This window comes from Clavelina lepadiformis, chromosome 3, assembly GCF_947623445.1.
Source record: "Clavelina lepadiformis chromosome 3, kaClaLepa1.1, whole genome shotgun sequence".
Classification (NCBI taxonomy): domain Eukaryota; kingdom Metazoa; phylum Chordata; class Ascidiacea; order Aplousobranchia; family Clavelinidae; genus Clavelina; species Clavelina lepadiformis.
Genome location: NC_135242.1, coordinates 18,382,967 through 18,405,334, shown reverse-complemented (window position 1 = coordinate 18,405,334; position 22,368 = coordinate 18,382,967). Strand labels below are relative to the sequence as shown.

The 22,368-nt window shown below is 33.1% G+C and overlaps 3 protein-coding genes across 9 annotated transcripts; all 3 read left to right on the top strand.

Moving 5' to 3' along the window:
- The first annotated feature begins 993 nt into the window (after positions 1-993).
- LOC143450429 (uncharacterized) lies at positions 994-9,120 on the top strand. Of its 7 annotated transcripts, none has more exons than XM_076950972.1 (6): positions 1,814-2,194; positions 2,285-2,440; positions 2,664-2,788; positions 4,580-4,722; positions 6,756-6,911; positions 8,894-9,033. In XM_076950972.1, exons 1-5 carry the CDS (start codon positions 2,033-2,035, stop codon positions 6,791-6,793), a joined length of 624 nt encoding a protein of 207 aa, XP_076807087.1. In that variant the 5' UTR covers positions 1,814-2,032; the 3' UTR covers positions 6,794-6,911; positions 8,894-9,033. The 7 variants fall into 7 exon arrangements, with proteins under 7 accessions (XP_076807084.1, XP_076807082.1, XP_076807087.1 ...); XM_076950971.1 differs by lacking the exon at positions 8,894-9,033 and adding an exon at positions 7,358-7,432; XM_076950969.1 differs by lacking the exons at positions 6,756-6,911; positions 8,894-9,033 and having other exon boundaries at positions 994-1,852; positions 2,014-2,194; positions 4,580-5,667.
- A 1,804-nt stretch (positions 9,121-10,924) lies between these two features.
- LOC143450431 (uncharacterized) lies at positions 10,925-14,214 on the top strand. Its single transcript, XM_076950976.1, has 4 exons — positions 10,925-11,090; positions 11,182-11,337; positions 11,537-11,661; positions 13,678-14,214. The coding sequence occupies exons 1-4, from the start codon at positions 10,929-10,931 to the stop codon at positions 13,901-13,903; spliced, it is 669 nt and encodes a 222-aa protein (XP_076807091.1). The 5' UTR covers positions 10,925-10,928; the 3' UTR covers positions 13,904-14,214.
- A 424-nt stretch (positions 14,215-14,638) lies between these two features.
- LOC143450430 (uncharacterized) lies at positions 14,639-22,367 on the top strand. The gene is made up of 4 exons (XM_076950975.1): positions 14,639-15,828; positions 15,915-16,070; positions 16,276-16,400; positions 21,022-22,367. The coding sequence occupies exons 1-4, from the start codon at positions 15,667-15,669 to the stop codon at positions 21,245-21,247; spliced, it is 669 nt and encodes a 222-aa protein (XP_076807090.1). The 5' UTR covers positions 14,639-15,666; the 3' UTR covers positions 21,248-22,367.
- Position 22,368: the final 1 nt, after the last annotated feature.

Sequence of the window (22,368 nt, the reverse complement as noted above, 5' to 3'; positions counted from 1 at the left end):
AAAACGTGTCTCTGTTAATCCCATAATTTCAACGTTGGACGAAATGATATACAGTAGAATCCGTTTAATAAACCCACCTCTTTCCTAAGCGATTTTGGATTTAATAAGCGGTGGATTTATTATTATCCGTCACAATAGAAATGAGTTCACTATACAAAAAGAAGCACACATATCTTAATATAGTACATTGCACGATATTTATTTATCAGCGGGCAATGCAAAAAACTGATCCAGCGTGGTTCGTTTGGGTGAAAAGGTCACTCTAAGTTGGTCTCGTCGTAGAGTAAAACATATCCATGAACATTTTGAATGCACTTTGGTTGAGCCTAGAGGCGAAACGGCGAAGGTATTTCTGCAGCGGATGGTATTGTTTCCTCTGGTTCATCATCTCTTAGCTTTAGATTTTTAATCGATTGAGATTAACCTTGGATATATTAAGCGGATTCTATAGTATTTTATTACTTTGAAACAACAATACCTTATTTAAAATGACAAAAACTAAACGATAGTTACGAAGTAAGGTACAAACTGCAAACGCCTGGATTTAATTTAGCATCTTTCTCTTCAACATCTTTCTCACAAGTACCTTGTGCTGAAAACATAACTTTCGTCAAGGAGTTAAAATAGAAAAACAAGCTTGAGAAGAAAGAGGTGAAGAGAACAAATCACGTTCCTTACCCAGAATGCGCTGCAAGTTGCAGGGTTCAAAATAAGGACACGCCTTATGTTGCAAAGCGGGCCTGTCGTGTCAAGGTACGTGTAGACGCAATTGCCGCGCAGTAATTCACGGCATAATTGTAACCCACAATTAAAAGTGTCTATTAATGAACATTGCAAAACATATCTTACATTACAAACTCTGCCAAAAATATACAAGCTTTGTTATGCTTCGAAGACATTTCCACACGATTCCATTAAGTAACAAAGTACGAATAGATAATAATTAAGCAGGTCTTTATACCGTAATTTAGTTATAGTTATAGGGCATTGACACGTTTGGAAACCAGAGATTGTTATAATTTAGAGAAATTATGAGTGTTTTAATGCGTCTTACGATTTCAAAGAACGCAACACCTTGCCAAAGTGTGGTCGTGCCGCACACTCCCTCTGCTGGTGCCCATACACGTAATAATGTGGTAATTGTTCATTGACATAGGTGGGCAGTACCTCGGTACTATAATACCGAATTACTGTACCGCGGTACTTTTGAAAAAAGTTACCAAATCTCTGTACCGAATTACTTTTTTTGAGAAATTTCAGTCTGCCCCGGTACTCGGTACTTTTCACGTGATTATTTCACAACTTTAACAAGTATGTTTTCAAAATTATATGTTAATTGATCCTTAATAGTTAATACCACTTTTAGCATCTGCTGATCTTTTTTATTCTAGAAATGTTGCAAGTAAAATTGCAAGCAATTAAGGTCACATACTGTATGTTTTGACCTGGAGTAACCTTTACCGGGGTCATTATAGCGGTAAACATTGCATTTGCAGCAGCATCTTTTACACAAAAAGTATCGAGTACCGACAAAGTACCGAACTACTTTATTGAAATAGTACCGAATACCGTAACAAGTAGGCTACTTTTTTCCAAGTACAGGTACCGTTATCGACGGTACTTTCAAAGTACCAACTGCACACCTCTGTTCATATATATATAAAATTGCTAATATTTTTAAAGTTAAAGCTTTGTTAATCTATGCTTTTTGTTATGGGCGCCTGCATTCAGTATTTGCTGCTGCGTCATTGTACCGGTACCTCAAGTGCTGTCAAGAGTTGCCTGATTAAAGATTGGTGGCCAAGTAAATTGATAATACTGTAATTAGTTTACTTTGGTTAACCAGTTTAAAGTATGTTTGATGTAACATAGACATTTTAATCATGTAATGTAACATTCTTGTTTCAAAAATAATCAATAAGAAAAAATGGGCCCAATACGCTTACAGTCTTAACTCGAATAGTATGTACAATAAGAGTGAGTATGTTTGACACATTGCAAAATTGTGATTAGTGACCTGAGGAATTATCATATGAACCCCAAAAGGTTAGATGTGTTTGGACGTTACTTGTCAATGAATGACAAAGCAGATGTGGAAAACTTACTGCTAGAATTTGTAGAAAATGAGGTTATGGCAAAATACATGAAATTGACTTCTGAAGACAAATGCATTTATGTTAGAACCTATGTTGATGTGAGTAGCTAAAATTATTTATGAAATACTACAGTGATTAATTGCTTTCATTTGAGACTTCCATAACGGATTTTTTTGTTTTGTTTTCAGCAAGTTCTATCACAAGGCATTTCATATGGTATTTTTGACAAAGCTAATGGGGTTCTTTGTGCTTGTACGCTCAATAGTTTTTCAAAACGCTCAGTGACACCAGCAGATTATGGATCACTTGGAGAGTTGTCTCTAAAAATGCAGTATTTGACACGGGTATGTGTTTTTTTATGCATTTTTTGCATTTATACACGTTGAGTTTTATATTTCAATTAATGAGTCTTTACTAATGTAACATGTTGACCAGACTTACCCAAGAAAGTTCAAGTCATTGTCATTTATAAGGCATCACATGCATAAACAGTAGTTTTTGTAGTTTTTGAACAGCAGTAGTTTTTTAGTTTCCCCATTCCCCACTTTGACTTATTTATGCATTCAGTTTGATGATTACATGGAAGAAGGTGCACAGGCTGCTCTTGGCTGTGACAATTTCATTTTGATGGAAAACGGAATGGTTAGCCCAAGTTATCAACAGCATCGTTTAGTTGACAAGCTTTATTTGGGGTCAGTAAATGAGAAGTTCTGGTCAGTTGAAGATTTGCTATACCAGGTTATTGTGTTGTTGTCAGCTTTTCATTGCATCTTCAAACACAGCACAAAAATTCATTACTATACAACAGTGGTTTGTGAAGTTAGTTTTGTGAAAACAACCATGGTTTGTGCAAGACACTTATATCATAAGTTTCACAAATTTACAATAATGGTATTAACATACATGCTTGAGTTAAAATATGTTACATGCATTTTTCAACCTTTAAAGTGAATAGCATAAACATAGCAATAGCATTGAGGCATTAGCGTACAACACATTAAATTGTCAAGTTGAGGTGTTAGCATGTTTCGTTTCTGTCTTTCTTTTTGTATGACCCACGACCGTAACTATTTCAAAACTAATTTTGTAATAAGATAGGTGAAAAGCTATATTTCAAAAAATAGGCTGTTCTAAAACCCTGGCAAAAGTTGAAAACACAAAAATATTGTGCAATCAAAAATGCTTGTACAACCAGAAGTCAGAAGTTAAAGATGGTTAAAATAGTCACATTGTGCCTGCCGAAAATTGAAATCAATAGTGCTGGAAAGCTTAAAAGAGACTTAAAATTTGTAGAAATGTGCAGTATCGATTTTAATTTTTAAAACTTTTGTATGAAGGTTTTGTAGAAAGCCACGTTTCGCCCATCACGAAACATTTCAAAAAATGGTGGAAAACGATCTTTTAATTTCTAAAAGATAAACCCTGCACATTGCTCAAATTTTTAAGCAAAGTAGCAATGGTCTCCTTGTTGTTAAATGCTTCTATTTCTTGCATACAGAAAAGGTGCAGTAATATTTACTTGTGCATCGACTTTTTTTTTGTTTGATCTATTTCGGGATAGGTTTTTTTTGCTTGTTAGACTAAAAACTAACTAAAGAATAGTGTTCATTTGCTTCTTTGAAACTGGAGACAGATGAAGCTTTGATAATTTCTTACAAAATATCCATATGCAAAGCAATGTGTGATTAAAATGTTCTTTTCATAAAATATTAAAGTACATGTATAGACTGTTCTTTTGCAAAACAGGTCCTTATGTAAAGATGTAAGTTCTGTGTTGAATAGGGAAAAATATTTTTCTAGGAAGAATAGAATATGCCCACTTTCAAACATCTTTAGACTATTCTGGGCATTAAGTTATGATATATTTAAAAATTCATCACCTTGCTTAAAACTTTACCCCTGATTGCACAGTCAGATTTAAGTACAACAACCCACAATTTACCTTTAGTATGTTTTTATCAATCGCCAGGTTTTTAAAACCCCAATTTTTTAATCTTAAAAATAGATCCTGATTTGGCTTAACCAAATTTCCGATCTATTGCATGTAATATTTATGCTATAAAAACAACTGCTTGTGCAAATGATAAAAATACTTATGTCTCATTGTCATAAATGAGGTGAAGTAGTGCGTTATTCTTTAAAATTGTGCAATCGAAACATTTTTGGAGACCGATAGGTCAAAGAAAAATGTTGGTAATTCTGCATTGTGCAAAAATAACTGTTTTATGCAAGTACGCTTTACTACATTTAATTTATGCTTTGAACTGGATGAAAGAGTTATCTTTAAATGGTGATTGTTCTATTGTACTATGTTGGTAGGTTGATTTAAAAATAGTTTAAATACCACTGCACTACATACAATGACATGCAATGTAACCATATGTTTTGTCAAGTGATGTAATAAACATATATTTTGTAACATAAATTAGTAAGGAATACTTTCATTTGTTTTGTAATTGAGATGTTTTTTTCCTATTTTGCAGCACAAAAGAAGCTGCTATTAAATACGGATGCAATGGTCTTGTTAACGTTTCCAATTCTCTCTATTCCATAAAAGTTTGCGAAAGATGGGGCTTCCTTCCAGTGAAAAAAGTATTCTTCAAAGATTATTGTGATCCTGTTACTGGTGAGAAAATATTTGCTGACATTCCACAACCTCATACCCATGCTGTTCTATTTGTAAAGAAGTTTCAATGTGCAAAACTGTGATATACACAAAGCCAATTTAGCTCTGTTATGTAACAAGCCATGCTAATTAGAAGTGTTTTAATGTTATATTGCAATGATATTATTCTATGCAGTTATTGTCAGCAAAGTGTGAATATATGTCTTAAGAACTCTCAAGATGATTGCCAAGGTGCCTAGTTTATTATAACCGTGGAATGCACCATTATACTTTGTCTTGATGTAAAGGCCGAATTTATTTCTTGCAAATTTTTTTTTAATTTTGTGCAGTTGTAATTCTTGTAATGGAAACATAAATTCAGCTAATTAAAAAATGTATTTTGTATTCTGTAAAAGATGTGGATTTGATGACACCTTTGGTTAAGTTCAATATAATGTTTTTTTATGACACTTATTTCCATTTCATAACTGATGCTTCTTACTAATTGCTGTATGAGATATTGCCTTGCTCAATAATGCATTTATTGAGCTAGGCAATCATCTCCAACTACATTGCAAAGTGGACCTGCTACATTAACCTGTTGGTGTTCTATACTGTGTACTATACAGACACTACATCATTAATTAAGTCGTAGCAAGAAATGTTGTCAATAAACTAAAGTATTTTGATTGGGTCAGTATCATCTTATGGAGTTTTAACTAACGTTTGCATACATACATTGTCCAGTTTATTAAAGAATGTTTAAAGACTGTGACAATTACGTGAAAACTGGCGCAAAATCTTTGTTTTTACAGAAACGTAAAGTAGGCCAAGTCATTAGGACAAAATTTATGTGGACATGTTTGACATCATTTACATGTCTGTACCACTGTTTCTCTTAATGTATTGGTATATGTATTAGGTCGAAACATGTCACCATTGTAAACAGACACTTTTTTTTGCTAACATCAAGTCTATTGATCATGAAAACTTTCATAGTACTTATGCAATAATGGAAATTTTTTGGTAGATTTTAATATCTTTGGAAATTCTATAACCACTGCGGTTTTGTATAATGTTGTTGGTGATATCTTACTTTGTTCAGTGTAGATGGTTGCTAGTTATTACTTAGCAGATATTTTTGCACATGATATGACTTACACTGTACTTTAATCCTATACATTAAGAGGTATAGATTATGTCTACAAATGATATATAGCAAATCAGTTTGATAAACAAATTTTACAGCAGCAAAATTTGTAAACATTTTTTTAGTGTTTTGAGGCGTAGTTAATCTGGAACAATTGATAAGAAATTTGTTATTTCGTATTTGCCATTAACTGTTGAGCTATTTGTTATCATACTATCTAAGATGAACTTTGAATACCCAAAAATATTGATTTATTTGTTCTAGAAGAATTGAATGATATTACATATAATGACACGGTAATTGCTTGAAATATAATATTGCTAGTATTTTTAAAGTTAGAGCTTTGGTAATCTTTTTCGTGCCGTGGTTTTATGTTATACAAACAATTTTGCTGCTGTGTCATGGTATCTCAAATGCTGTCACAAGCTGCCTAGTTAAACATTAGTGACCCACTAAGTTTAATTAATGTAACGTTATTTGAAAAATAATTAAAATGCAAACAATGGGAGCAAATATGTGTACAGTCTTAACTACAAATGTAAGAGTAGTATGTAAGATAACTTGAGTACGTTCAACACATTGCAAAGTTGTGACTAGTGTAAGTAGTCATCACATTTTTAACTAATTGCAAAAACCTCATAAACTATCAAATGAATCCCAAAAAGTTAGATGTTTTTGGACGTTACTTGTCAATGAATGACAGAGCAGATGTGGAAAACTTACTGCTAGAATTTGTAGAAAATGAGGTTATGGCAAAATACATGAAATTGACTTCTGAAGACAAATGCATTTATGTTAGAACCTATGTTGATGTGAGTAGGTAAAATTATTTATAAAATACTACAGTGATTAATTGCTTTCATTTGAGACTATTCCATAACAGGTTTTTTTGTTTTGTTTTCAGCAAGTTCTATCACAAGGCATTTCATATGGTGTTTTTGACAAAGCTAATGGGGTTCTTTGCGCTTGTATGCTCAATAGTTTTTCAAAGCGCTCAGTGACACCAGCAGATTATGGATCACTTGGAGAGATGTCTCTAAAAATGCAGTATTTGACACGGGTATGTGTTCTGTTTTTTGCATTTTTTAATGTGTAGTTTTATATTTCAATTACCATAATGCTTAATGCATCGTTACTAACGTAACATGTTGACCAAACTTACCCAAGAAAATTTAAAAAATGCTTTTCCACTACCATCTCTCTTGTTTTATTACTAGCTATGTTCATATCTACCAAATAACGATTCTTGTAATAAAACAAGGTGGTGCTTTTGCAATAACTTTAATGTGTTTCAGTGGCATTTTTTGTAAATAAGTGATGTATAGTAGCAGGATGTATCCCATGACAATATTTCACACGGTTCCTAAGTAATGCGTTTTTCTGGACTCTGTATGTAATTTATAAGACCTCACATTGCACATTTGTAACACCACATTTGTAACACCCCATTTTTGTAACAATTAGAGTTACTTATGCTTATTTGCTATGACTTATTTATGCATTCAGTTTGATGATTACATGGAAGAAGGTATACAGGCTGCTCTTGGCTCTGACAATTTCATTTTGATGGAAATCGGAATGGTGAGCCCAAGTTATCAAAAGCATCGTTTATTTGACAAGCTTTATTTAGGGTCAGTAAATGAAAGATTCTGGTCAGTTGAAGATTTGCTATACCAGGTTATTGTGTTGTTGTTAGCTTTTCTTTTCATCTTCAAACACAGTAATAAAAAATTCATTATTATACAACAGTGGACACTTATAAATCACAAATTTACAATAATGGTATTAAAATACATGCTTGAGCTGAATTTTGAAGCATGCGTTTTCTATCCCATTAAGATGAACAGCATAAGTATTGAGGCATTAGTGTACAACGCATTAAATTGCCAATTTGAGGTGTTAGCGTGCTGTTTTTCTGTCTTTCTTTTTGGATGCCCATAGCTATTTCAAGAAATAGGGCGTCTTAAAACCCTGACAAATGTTGAAAACACAATAAAATAATTTTAGTTTGTAGTGTCGTCAAAAACTTGTACAACCAGAAGTTAAAGATGGTTTTTAATTGAGGATATCTGTAGAAAACCATGTTTTTACCCTTCACAAAATACCTTAACCAAAGATTTCAAGATTTGCTGGAAAAGGGGATTTTAATTTTTAAAAGATAAACCCTGCACATTGTACAAATTTTTAAGCAAAGTAGCAATGGTCAGAGACAGGTGACAGCTTTGATAATTTCTAACAAAATATCCCTATACAAAGCAATGTGTAATTAAATTGTTCTTTTCATAAAATATTAAAGTACATGTATAGACTGTTCTTTTGCAAAACAGTTCTTTGTGTAAAGATGTAAGTTCTGTGTTGAATAGGGAAAAATATTTTTCTAGGAAGAATAGAATATGCCCACTTTCAAACATCTTTAGACTATTCTGGGCATTAAGTTATGATATATTTAAAAAGTCATCACCTTGTTTAATACTTGACCCCTGATTGCACAGTCAGATTTAAGTACAACAACCCACAATTTACCTTACGTGTGTTTTTATCAATCGCTCGGTTATTAAAACCCCTATTTTTTATTCTTAAAAATAGATCATGATTTGGCTCAACCAAATTTCCAAACCATTGCATGTAATATTTATGCCATAAAAACAACTGCTTGTACAAATGATAAAAATACGTATGTCTCATTGTCATAAATGAGATCAGGTGGTACCTTTTTTCTTTATCGGGGGTTCTATAGAATGTGTAATCGAAACGTTGAGTCAAAGAAAAATGTGGATAATTCTGCATTGTGCAAAAATAACTGTTTTATGCAAGTACACTTTACTACGTTTAAGTTATGCTCTGAACTGAATGAAAGAGTCATTTCTTTAAATGGTGATGGTTCTATTGTACTATGCTGATAGGTTGATTTCAATAAAGTTTAAATACCACTGCACTACATACAATGACATTCTATGTAATGGTGTGTTTTGTCAAATGATATAATAAGCAACTATTAACAAGGAGTAATCTTATCTGTTTTGTAATTGATATATTTTGTAGCACAAAAGAAGCTGCCATTAAATATGGATGCAATGGTCTTGTTAACGTTTCAAATTCTCTCTATTCCATAAAAGTTTCTGAAAGATGGGACTTCCTTCCAGTAAAAAAAGTATTCTTCAAAGATTATTGTGATCCTGTTACTGGTGAGAAAATATTTGCTGACATTCCACAACCTCATACCCATGCTGTTCTATTTGTAAAGAAGTTTCAACGTGCAAAGCTGTGATATACACAAAGCCAATTTAGCTCTGTTATGTAACAAGCCATGCTAATTAGAAGTGTTTTAATGTTATATTGCAATGATATTATTCTATGCAGTTATTGTCAGCAAAGTGTGAATATTTGTCTTAAGAACTCTCAAGATGATTGCCAAGGTGCCTAGTTTATTATAACTGTGGAATTATACTTGGAACATTATACTTTGTCTTGATGTAAAGGCCGAATTTATTTCTTGCAAATTTTTTTAAAAATTTTGTTCAGTTGTAATTCTTTTAATGATAACATAAATTCAGCTAATTATAAAATGCATTATTTTGTATTCTGTAAAAGATGTGGATTTGATGACACCTTTGGTTAAGTTCAATATAATGTTTTTTATGTCACACTTATTTCCTTTTCATAACTGATGCTTCTTACTAATTGCTGTATGAGATATTGCCTTGCTCAATAATGCATTTATTGAGCTAGGCAATAATCTCCAACTACATTGCAAAGTGGAACTGCTACATTAACCTGTTGGTGTTCTATACTGTGTACTATACAGACACTACATCATTAATTAACTCGTGGCAAGAAATGTTGTCAATAAACTAAAGTGTTTTGATTGGGTCAGTATCATCTTATGGAGTTTTTACTAATGTTTGCATACATACATTGTCCATATATATATATATGTCCACATACATACAGTTTTTTAAAGAATGTTTAAAGACTGTGACAATTACGTGAAAATTGGTGCAAAATTTTTGTTTTTACAGAAACATAAAGTAGGCCAAGGCATTAGGAAATTATTCATTGTGTGATAAATAAGCAAGAGAGCGAAATGGTTATCAAATATGAGCAAGCATTTGGCAACCCTGACAAAATTTATGTGGACATGTGTGACACATCTACATGTCTGTACCAATGTTTCTCTTAATGTATTGGTATATGTTTTAGGTCGAAACATGTCACCATTGTAAACAGACACTTTTTTTGCTAACATCAAATCTATTAATCATGAAAACTTTCATAGTCCTCATGCAATAACGGAAATCTTTTGGTAGTTTTCAATATTGTTGGAAAATCTATAACCACTTTGGTTTCATATTATGTTGTATGTGATATCTTACTTTGTGCAGTGTAGATGGTTGCTAGTTATTACTTAGCTGATATTTTTGCACATGATATGACTTATACTGTACTTTAATCCTATACATTAAGAGGTATAGATTATGTCTACAAATGATGTATAGCAAATCAGTTTGATAAACAAATTTTACAGTTCAGCAAAATTTGTAAACATTTTTTTAGCGTTTTGAGGCGTTCTATATCTGGAACAATTGATAAGAAATATGTTATTTCGTATTTGCCATTAACTGTTAAGCTATTTGTTATCATACTATCTAAGATGAACTTTGAATATCCAAAAATATTGATTTATTTGTTCAAGAAGAGTTGAATGATATTACATATAATGACACGGTAATCGCTTGAAATATAATATTGCTAGTATTTTTAAAGTTAGGGCTATGGTAATCTTTTTCGTGCCGTGGTTTTATGTTATACAAACAATTTTGCTGCTCTGTCATGGTATCTCAAATGCTGTCACGAGCTGCCTGGTTAAATATTGGTGACCCAGTAAATTTATTTAATGTAACGTCATTTGAAAAATATTTGAAATGCAAACAATGGGAGCAAATATGTGTACAGTCTTAACTTACAAATTATGTAAGAGTAGTATGTACGATACATTGAGTAGCACATTGCAAAGTTGTGACCAGTGTAGGTAGTCATCACACTTTTAACCAATTGCAAAAACCTCATAAACTATCAAATGAATCCCAAAAAGTTAGATGTTTTTGGACGTTACTTGTCAATGAATGACAAAGCAGATGTGGAAAAATTGCTGCTAGAATTTGTAGAAAATGAGGCTATTGCAAAGTACATGGAATTGACTTCTGAAGACAAATGCATTTATGTTAGAACCTATGTTGATGTGAGTAGCTAAAATTATTTATAAAATACTACAGTGATTAATTGCTTTCATTTGAGACTATTCCATAACAGGTTTTTTGTTTTGTTTTCAGCAAGTTCTATCACAAGGAATTTCATATGGTGTTTTTGACAAAGCTAATGGGGTTCTTTGCGCTTGTACGCTCAATAGTTTTTCAAAAAGTTCAGTGACACCAGCAAATTATGGATCACTTGGAGAGATGTCTCTAAAAATGCAGTATTTGATACGAGTATGTGTTTTTTTTTTTTTGCATTTATACACGTTGAGTTTTATATTTCAATTAATGAGTCTTTACTAATGTAACATGTTGACCAGACTTATCCAAGAAAGTTTAAGTCATTGTCATTTATAAGACATCACATGCATAAACAGTAGTTTTTGTAACAGTTTGAGTTTCCCAATTATCTTTGACTTATTTATGCATTCAGTTTGATGATTACATGGAAGAAGGTGCACAGGCTGCTCTTGGCTGTGACAATTTCATTTTGATGGAAATCGGAATAGTGAGCCCAAGTTATCAAAAGCATCGTTTAGCTGACAAGCTTTATTTAGGGTCAGTAAATGAAAAATTTTGGTCTGTTGAAGATTTGCTATACCAGGTTATTGTGTTGTTGTTAGCTTTTCTTTTCATCTTCAAACACAGCATAAAAATTCATTACTATACAACAGTGGTTTGTGAAGTTAGTTTTGTGAAAACAACCATGGTTTGTGCAAGACACTTATATCATAAATTTCACAAATTTACAATAATGGTATTAAAATGCTTGAGTTGAAATTTGTTGCATGCATTTTTCAGCCCTTAAAGTGAATAGCATAAGCATAGCAATAGCATTGAGGCATTAGCGTACGACACATTAAATTACCAACTTGAGGTGTTAGGGTGTTTCGTTTCTGTCTTTCTTTTTGGATGACCCACGATCGTAACTATTTCAAAACTAGTTTTGTAATAAGATAGGTGAAAAAGTATATTTCAAAAAATAGGGTGTTCTAAAACCCTGGCAAATGTTTAAAACACAAAAAAATATTGTGCAGTCAAAAATGCTTGTACAACCAGAAGTCAGAAGTTAAAGATGGTTAAAATAGTCACATTGTGCCTGCCACAAATTGAAACCAATTGTGCTGGAAAGCTTAAACTAGACATAAAATTTGTAGAAATGTGCAGTATCGATTTTAATTTTTAAAACTTTTGTATGAAGGTTTTGTAGAAAGCCATATTTCGCCCATCACGAAAGATTTCAAAACATGCGGGAAAACGATCTTTTAATTTCTAAAAGATAAACCCTGCACATTGTTCAAATTTTTAAGCAAAGTAGCAATGGTCTCCTTGTTGTTAAATGCTTCTATTTCTTGCATACAGAAAAGGTGCAGTAATATTTACTTGTTCATCGACTTTTTCTTTGTTTGATCTATTTCGGGATAGTTTTATTTTTGGTTGTTAAGTGAAAACTAGCTAAAGAATAGTGTTCACTTGCTTCTTTGAAACTGGAGACAGATGAAGCTTTGATAATTTCTAACAAAATATTCCTATACAAAGCAATGTGTGATTAAAATGTTCTTTTCATAAAATATTAAAGTACATGTATAGACTGTTCTTTTGCAAAACAGGTCCTTGTGTAAAGATGTAAGTTCTGTGTTGAATGAGGAAAAATATTTTTCTAGGAAGAATAGAATATGCCCACTTTCAAACATCTTTAGACTATTCTGAGTATTAAGTTATGATATATTTAAAAAGTCATCACCTTGTTTAATACTTGATCCCTGGTTGCACAGTCAGATTTAAGTACAACAACCCACAATTTTCCTTTAGTGTGTTTTTACCAATCGCTCGGTTTTTAATCTTAAAAATAGAATATGATTTTGCTCAACCAAATTTCCGATCAATTGCATGTAATATTTATGCCATAAAAACAACTGCTTGTGCAAATGATAAAAATACTTATGTCTTATTGTCATAAATGAGGTGAAGTAGTGCCTTATGCTTTAAAATTGTGCAATCGAAACATTTTTGGAGACCGATGGGTCAAAGAAAAATGTTGGTAATTGTGCAAAAATAACTGTTTTATTCAAGTCCACAGTAATGAAAATTCCTTTGTTACCTCGCCTCGTTTTATCTTATTTATTTCTTGTGTTTTGTTGCTGCTTTGAGCAAGTGTTTTTTACTTCGTTGTAGACTTAGACTACTTCACGGTTTGCATTGTGACAAACGAACATCTTTTGAGCTGTGAGGTTGTGTTGCTTTGCTCATCCTTATTCTATTATTTCAAATGAATAATTTAACGTTTAATAAAGCTAAGCATAACGACATCATTTAGTACATACGCTTTACTACTTTTAAGTTATGCTTTGAACTAAATGAAAGAGTCATATCTTTAAGTGGTGATTGTTCTATTTCACTATGCTGGTAGGTTGATTTCAAAAAAATTTAAATACCACTGCACTACATACAATGACATGCAATGTAACCATATGTTTTGTCAAGTGATATAATAAACATATATTTTGTAATATAAATTAGTAAGGAATACTTTCATTTGTTTTTTAATTGAGATGTTTTTTTCCTATTTTGCAGCACAAAAGAAGCTGCTATTAAATACGGATGCAATGGTCTTGTTAACGTTTCCAATTCTCTCTATTCCATAAAAGTTTGCGAAAGATGGGGCTTCCTTCCAGTGAAAAAAGTATTCTTCAAAGATTATTGTGATCCTGTTACTGGTGAGAAAATATTTGCTGACATTCCACAACCTCATACCCATGCTGTTCTATTTGTAAAGAAGTTTCAATGTGCAAAACTGTGATATACACAAAGCCAATTTAGCTCTGTTATGTAACAAGCCATGCTAATTAGAAGTGTTTTAATGTTATATTGCAATGATATTATTCTATGCAGTTATTGTCAGCAAAGTGTGAATATATGTCTTAAGAACTCTCAAGATGATTGCCAAGGTGCCTAGTTTATTATAACTGTGGAATGCACCATTATACTTTGTCTTGATGTAAAGGCCGAATTTATTTCTTGCAAATTTTTTTTTAATTTTGTGCAGTTGTAATTCTTGTAATGGAAACATAAATTCAGCTAATTAAAAAATGTATTTTGTATTCTGTAAAAGATGTGGATTTGATGACACCTTTGGTTAAGTTCAATATAATGTTTTTTTATGACACTTATTTCCATTTCATAACTGATCCTTCTTACTAATTGCTGTATGAGATATTGCCTAGCTCAATAATGCATTTATTGAGCTAGGCAATCATCTCCAACTACATTGCAAAGTGGACCTGCTACATTAACCTGTTGGTGTTCTATACTGTGTACTATACAGACACTACATCATTAATTAAGTCGTAGCAAGAAATGTTGTCAATAAACTAAAGTATTTTGATTGGGTCAGTATCATCTTATGGAGTTTTAACTAACGTTTGCATACATACATTGTCCAGTTTATTAAAGAATGTTTAAAGACTGTGACAATTACGTGAAAACTGGCGCAAAATCTTTGTTTTTACAGAAACGTAAAGTAGACCAAGGCATTAGGAAATTATTCATTTTATGATAAATAAGCAAAAGAGCAAAATGGTTATCAAATATGAGCAAGCATTTGACAACCCTGGTAAAATTTATGTGGACATGTTTGACACATTTACATGTCTGTACCGCTGTTTCTCTTAATGTATTGGTATATGTATTAGGTCGAAACATGTCACCATTGTAAACAGACACTTTTTTTGCTAACATCAAGTCTATTAATCATGAAAACTTTCATAGTACTTATGAAATAACTGAAATTTTTTGGTGGGTTTCAATATCGTTGGAAAATCTGTAACCACTGTGGTTTCATATAATGTTGTTGGTGATATCTTACTTTGTGCAGTGTAGATGGTTGCTAGTTATTACTTAGCAGATATTTTTGCACATGATATGACTTATACTGTACTTTAATCCTATACATTAAGAGGTATAGATTATGTCTACAAATGATATATAGCAAATCAGTTTGATAAACAAATTTTACAACAGCAAAATTTGTAAACATTTTTTTAGCGTTTTGAGGCGTAGTTCTATATCTGGAACAATTGATAAGAAATTTGTTATTTTGTATTTGCCATTAACTGTTGAGTTATTTGTTATCATACTATCTAAGATGAACTTTGATTACCCAAAAATATTGATTTATTTGTTCAAGAAGAGTTGAATGATGTTACATATAATGACACGGTAATTGCTTGAAATATAATATTGCTAGTAAGTTAGGGCTTTGGTAATCTTTTTCGTGTCATTGTTTTATGTTATGCAAGCAATTTTGCTGCTCTGTCATGGTATCTCAAATGCTGTCGCGAGCTGCCTGGTTAAATATTGGTGACCCAGTAAATTTATTTAATGTAACGTCATTTGAAAAATATTTGAAATGCAAACAATGGGAGCAAATATGTGTACAGTCTTAACTTACAAATTATGTAAGAGTAGTATGTACGATACATTGAGTAGCACATTGCAAAGTTGTGACCAGTGTAGGTAGTCATCACACTTTTAACCAATTGCAAAAACCTCATAAACTATCAAATGAATCCCAAAAAGTTAGATGTTTTTGGACGTTACTTGTCAATGAATGACAAAGCAGATGTGGAAAAATTGCTGCTAGAATTTGTAGAAAATGAGGCTATTGCAAAGTACATGAAATTGACTTCTGAAGACAAATGCATTTATGTTAGAACCTATGTTGATGTGAGTAGCTAAAATTATTTATAACATACTACAGTGATTAATTGCTTTCATTTGAGACTATTCCATAACAGGTTTTTTGTTTTCAGCAAGTTCTATCACAAGGCATTTCATATGGTATTTTTGACAAAGCTAATGGGGTTCTTTGTGCTTGTACGCTCAATAGTTTTTCAAAACGCTCAGTGACACCAGCAGATTATAGATCACTTGGAGAGTTGTCTCTAAAAATGCAGTATTTGACACGGGTATGTGTTTTTTTTATGCATTTTTTGCATTTATACACGTTGAGTTTTATATTTCAATTAATGAGTCTTTACTAATATAACATGTTGACCAGACTTACCCAAGAAAGTTTAAGTCATTGTTATTTATAAGACATCGCATGCATAAACAGTAGTTTTTGTAACAGTTTGAGTTTCCCCATTATCTTTGACCTATTTATGCATTCAGTTTGATGATTACATGGAAGAAGGTGCACAGGCTGCTCTTGGCTCTGACAATTTCATTTTGATGGAAATCGGAATGGTGAGCCCAAGTTACCAAAAGCATCGTTTAGTTGACAAGCTTTATTTGGGGTCAGTAAATGAGAAGTTCTGGTCAGTTGAAGATTTGCTATACCAAGTTATTGTGTTGTTGTCAGCTTTTTTTCATCTTTAAACACAGCATAAATATTCATTACTATACAACAGTGGTTTGTGAAGTTAGTTTTGTGAAAACAACCATGGTTTGTGCAAGACACTTATATCATAAATTTCACAAATTTACAATAATGGTATTAAAATGCTTGAGTTGAAATTTGTTGCATGCATTTTTCAGCCCTTAAAATGAATAGCATAAGCATAGCAATAGCATTGAGGCATTAGCGTACAACACATTAAATTGGCAAGTTGAGGTGTTAGCGTGTTTCGTTTCTGTCTTTCTTTTTGGATGACCCACGACCGTAACTATTTCAAAACTAATTTTACAATAAGATAAGTGAAAAGCTATATTTCAAAAAATAGGGTGTTCTAAAACCCTGGCAAATGTTGAAAACACAAAAAAATATTTTAGTTTGTTGTGCAGTCTAAAATGCTTGTGCAACCAGATGTCAGAAGTTAAAGATGGTTAAAGTAGACACAATGTACCACAAATTGAAACCAATTGTGCTGGAAAGCTTAAACTAGACTTAAAATTTGTAGAAATGTGCAGTATCGATTTTAATATTTAAAACTTTTGTATGAAGGTTTTGTAGAAAGCCATGTTTCGCCCATCACGAAAGACTTCAAAACATGGTGGAAAATGATCTTTTAATTTCTAAAAGATAAACCCAGCATTCTGTGCAAATTTTTAAGCAAAGTAGTAATGGTCTCCTTGTTGTTAAATACTTCTATTTCTTGCATACAGAAAAGGTGCAGAAATATTTACTTGTGAATCAACTTTTTCTTTGTTTGATCTATTTCTGGATAGTTTTATTTTTGGTTGTTAAGTGAAAACTAGCTAAAGAATAGTTTTCATTTGCTTCTTTGAAACTGGAGACAGGTGACAGCTTTGATAATTTCTAACAAAATATCCATATGCAAAGCAATGTGTGATTAAAATGTTCTTTTCATAAAATATTAAAGTACATGTATAGACTGTTCTTTTGCAAAACAGGTCCTTATGTAAAGATGTAAGTTCTGTGTTGAATAGGGAAAAATTTTTTCTAGGAGGAATAGAATATGCCCACTTTCAAACATCTTTAGACTATTCTGGGCATTAAGTTATGATATATTTAAAAAGTCATCACCTTGTTTAATACTTGACCCCTGGTTGCACAGTCAGATTTAAGTACAACAACCCACAATTTACCTTTAGTGTGTTTTTATCAATTTCCGGTTTTTAAAACCCCAATTTTTTAATCTTAAAAATAGATCATGATTTGGCTTAACCAAATTTCCGATCTATTGCATGTAATATTTATTCCATAAAAACAACTGCTTGTGCAAATGATAAAAATACTTATGTCTCATTGTCATAAATGAGGTGAAGTAGTGCCTTATTCTTTAAAATTGTGCAATCGAAACATTTTTGAAGACCGATGGGTCAAAGAAAAATGTTGGTAATTCTGCATTGTGCAAAAATAACTGTTTGATGCAAGTACGCTGTAATGAAAATTTTTTTGTTACCTCCCTCGTTTTATCTTAATTATTTCTGTGTTTTGTTGCTGCTTCGAGCAAGTGTGTTTTTCTTCGTTGTAGACTACGACTACTTCACGGTTTGCATTGTGACCAATGAACATCCTTTGAGCTGTGAGGTTGTGTTGCTTTGCTCATCCTTATTCTATTATTTCAGATGAATGATTTTTTGTTTAATAAAGCTAATCATAACGGCATCATTTAGTACAATTTATTCAACGTAAAATCATATTAATTTAATTGAACCCAGTCGGTCTCCGTGGCGAGCACAGATAGTAGTTGTTCGCACTGAAGGAAAAACACGAATGTGTGTGGACTACTCACAAACGATTAATCTTTATACTCACGTAGATGCAAATCCATTTCCAAGAATAGATGACCTGATAAATAAACTTGCAAAGTACTCCGTCTTCTCAAAATTCGACTCGAAATCCGCATATCATCAGTTCCCGATATTAGAAACCGATCGTGTCTACACAGCGTTCGAAGCTGACGGCAAGTTATGGCAATACAAAAGAATTCCGTATGGCGTCACAAACGGAGGGATCAACTTCCAGGGAGCAATTGATTGTATCATTGATAAAGAAAATCTGAACGAAGTTTTCGCATACCAAGATGACGTCACGGTCTGCGGCAGAACTCAACAAGAACATGACGATGATGTCCAAAAACTGCTTAGCGTATTCAAACGCTGAAACTTAACATTCAATGAAAGCAAGACTGTCAAATCGGTTTCTCAAATCAACGTTCTTGGTTACCAAGTCCAACACAAAACAATCAAACCAGATCCTGACCCATTACAGCCACTTCAAGAATATCCTCTCCCACAGAACAAAAAGGCTCTACAACGCCTTCTTGGCTTCCTGTCTTATTATTCGAAGTGGATTCCACAGTTTTCCAACAAGGTGAAACCACTAACGACAGTCCAGTCCTTTCCCCTCAGTGAAGATGCCGAGCAAGCGTTTTACCAACTTATAAAGGAACTGTCCACCACCTCGTTACAATCCATTGATGAGACTACGCCATTTGTTGTTGACTGCGACGCTTCAGATGTTGCTGTATCAGCATCTCTAAATCAAGGTGGACGACCGGTCGCTTTCATGTCACGTATGTTGCGCGGAAGTGAATTGAAGTATCCAGCTATAGGAAAAGAAGTGACTGCAATCATCGAAGCTACTCGGAAATGGAAGGATCTTTTACAACGCCAAAGCTTCGAACTAGTAACTGACCAGCGATCTGTAGCTTACATGCTTGACAATCGTCATCGCACGAAAATCAAAAACAATAAAATTCAAACTTGGCGTTTGGAACTTGCCTCTCTTAATTACTCAATTCGCTACCGTCTTGGCAAAATGAACCCGGTCGCAGACTGTCTCTCAAGATCGACTAGCGCCTCTATCAATCAAACAAGTCAAGTAGAACACATCCATAATAACCTGGGCCATCCTGGAGTCACCAGAATGTTGCACTTCATTCGCATGAAGAACTTACCCTTTTCAACCGAAGAAATACGGAAGGTATGTTCGAACTGTAAGATATGCGCTGAAAATAAACCAAGATTTTACAGAACTCCCCAGACGGCGTTAATAAAAGCTACAAAGCCAATGGAACGAATTAGCATCAACTTCAAAGGACCGATACCTTCATCGTCTAAGAACAAGTATATCTTAACCATAATCGATGAGTACTCACGATTTCCGTTCGCTGTGCCGTGTCCAAATATGAACTCGACAACAGTGATTCAAGGCCTGAATCAACTGTTTACCCTCACTGGATTACCCAGTTATATTCACTCTGACCGTGGACCCTCTCTTATTTCACACGAACTTCGCACTCACCTTCGAAACTTGGGAGTAGCTACAAGCTCATCGACCCCATATCACCGCACTGGAAATTCCCAAGTTGAGAGATACAACGGTATCATCTGGAAAGCATTTACGCTAATACTCAAGTGTGACACCTCAACAAAGATTTTTCTCCTTTGACCGACGCTCTACCTCGGGGCCTTCAATACCATCATGGCTGATCGCTCCCAATAAAGTGTACCTCCGACATTTTGTACGCAACAGTAAATACGATCCCTTGGTAGACGAAGTTGAATTGATAGATACGAATCCAACGTATGCACGCGTCCGACGGCCAGACGGACATGAATCTACAGTGTCTTTGAACGACCTCTCACCATGCCCTCAAGAAGCGCCAAACAGCGATGAAATACCTGTCACAGAAGAATTTATAAGAAACCCTTTACCAAACAATGAAGTTCCAAACGATGCCCCTGTCGTGGACGAACCAGAAATACAAAACATGCCGATAAAAAGAAATCTTCGCCGATCAAGCCAAACCAACAAAGAGGTACCTCCAGCTCGTTATGGCGAACAGTGAAATATTTCGTATGTAACTTGTGTTACCTTTCAGTACGTGTACGATACGCGTTCAGTATGTGTTATCTTGAGTACGTGCTTATTGCAAGCCCAAGCTAATGTATAATACCAAGTCCATTATAACAACCACAGTCATTAGACCAAATTTATTATAGGCCAGGTGAAAATGTAATGAAAATTCCTTTGTTACCTCGCCTCGTTTTATCTTAATTATTTCTTGTATTTTGTTGCTGCTTCGAGCAAGCGTGTTTTACTTCGTTGTAGACTACAACTACTTCACGGTTTGCATTGTTACAAACGAACATCTTTTGAGCTGTGAGGTTGTGTTGCTTTGCTCATCCTTATTCTATTATTTCAGACGAATGATTTTACGTTTAATAAAGCTAAGCATAACGACATCATTTAGTACATACGCTTTACTACATTTAAGTTATGCTTTGAACTGAATGAAAGAGTCATATCTTTAGGTGGTGACTGTTTTATTGTACCATGATGGTAGGTTGATTTCAAAAACGTTTAAATATCACTGCACTACATACACATGCAATGTAACCGTATGTTTTGTCAAGTGATGTAATAAACATATATTTTGTAATATAAATTAGTAAGGAATACTTTCATTTGTTTTGTAATTGATATGTTTTGTACCTATTTTGTAGCACAAAAGAAGCTGCAGTTAAATACGGATGCAATGGTATTGTTAACGTTTCCAATTCTCTCTATTCCATAAAAGTTTGCGAACGATGGGGCTTCCTTCCAGTAAAAAAAGTGTTCTTCAAAGATTATTGTGATCCTGTTACTGGTGAGAAAATATTTGCTGACATTCCACAACCTCATACCCATGCTGTTCTATTTGTAGAGAAGTTTGGACATGCAAAGCTGTGATATACACAAAGTCAATTTAGCTCTATTATGTAACTGTCTCTCTAATATGTTATTGATAGCAAAGTGTGAATATATGTCTGAATAAATCTCAAGATGACTGGCAAGGTGCCTAGTTTTCATTACTGTGGAATGCGCCACTGTAATTTGCTTAATGTAAGGGCTGAATTTATTCATTGCAAATTTTTTTAGAAATTTTGTGCAGTTGCGATTCTTGTAATGGAAACATAAATTCAACGAATTATAAAATGCATTTTGTATTCTGTGAAAGCAGTGTATTCGATAAGATGTGTGATTAATTTCAATGTAGAGTTTTGTGTATGACACTTATTTCCGTTTCATAACTGATGTTTCATACTAAATACTGTATGATATATTGCCTGGCTCAATAAATGCAACTTTCCACATATTGGTAGATACTTTGCTATAATAAATAACGACAGAAAAAAGTAAATTTAAACCAACACTTGATGAAAAGGGCCAAATGCAGACAAAACCACGAGCAATGTCAAATAAACATATAAAGATAGCTTCCCAACAACAACCAGAAACTGCCAAGCTTAGTAACTGGAGGTAGAATGGTGAGGAATTATTGTCAAGTTTATTTTGTGCAAAGACTTCTTTAGTGTCACTGCAAATATACTGATAATGTTTGATTAAAATAAAATTATATTGTGCATTCTAAACATTGCATAATGAAGTAATTAGGCAACAAATCTAACAGGTTGCTTGATAATGGTGATTAATGAAATGAATACGTTGAGCAAATTTTAAATTTAAGCAAATTGAGCAAATTTTAAATTCAGTTAAATTTTCTTTTATTTTGTGATATAGTTATATATGTAGTTACTAAATACCAAATACAGATTTTAATGTTTGATTTTTTTGTAATGTTTTATTTTGCAAACTGTAAAATGTTTTATGTTATATCAGTCAATGCTGCACTCTTCAGTTCTGCACATAAATTGAAATACTGTATGACGACTTGCGCAAATAAGTGTTAAATTGTGCTTGAAATATAATTACATCGGTTTTGAGTTTTTATGTTTTTCAGTAGAATTTTGTATCAAACTACAAAAAAAGGTTGTTGAGCATAATATAATTCACACAATGCCGTTTTAGAC

What these genes read in the sequence shown, in the direction of transcription:
- LOC143450430 (XM_076950975.1), top strand. Translation starts at nt 15,667, where the DNA reads ATGAATCCCAAAAAGTTAGATGTTTTTGGACGTTACTTGTCAATGAAT. An exon ending in ATGTTAGAACCTATGTTGAT is followed by an intron (nt 15,829 to 15,914) that starts GTGAGTAGCTAA and finishes TTTTGTTTTCAG; the next exon opens with CAAGTTCTATCACAAGGCAT. An exon ending in AAATGCAGTATTTGACACGG is followed by an intron (nt 16,071 to 16,275) that starts GTATGTGTTTTT and finishes TTATGCATTCAG; the next exon opens with TTTGATGATTACATGGAAGA.
- LOC143450431 (XM_076950976.1), top strand. Translation starts at nt 10,929, where the DNA reads ATGAATCCCAAAAAGTTAGATGTTTTTGGACGTTACTTGTCAATGAAT. An exon ending in ATGTTAGAACCTATGTTGAT is followed by an intron (nt 11,091 to 11,181) that starts GTGAGTAGCTAA and finishes TTTTGTTTTCAG; the next exon opens with CAAGTTCTATCACAAGGAAT. An exon ending in GCTGACAAGCTTTATTTAGG is followed by an intron (nt 11,662 to 13,677) that starts GTCAGTAAATGA and finishes CCTATTTTGCAG; the next exon opens with CACAAAAGAAGCTGCTATTA.
- LOC143450429 (XM_076950970.1), top strand. Translation starts at nt 6,502, where the DNA reads ATGAATCCCAAAAAGTTAGATGTTTTTGGACGTTACTTGTCAATGAAT. An exon ending in ATGTTAGAACCTATGTTGAT is followed by an intron (nt 6,664 to 6,755) that starts GTGAGTAGGTAA and finishes TTTTGTTTTCAG; the next exon opens with CAAGTTCTATCACAAGGCAT. An exon ending in AAATGCAGTATTTGACACGG is followed by an intron (nt 6,912 to 7,357) that starts GTATGTGTTCTG and finishes TTATGCATTCAG; the next exon opens with TTTGATGATTACATGGAAGA.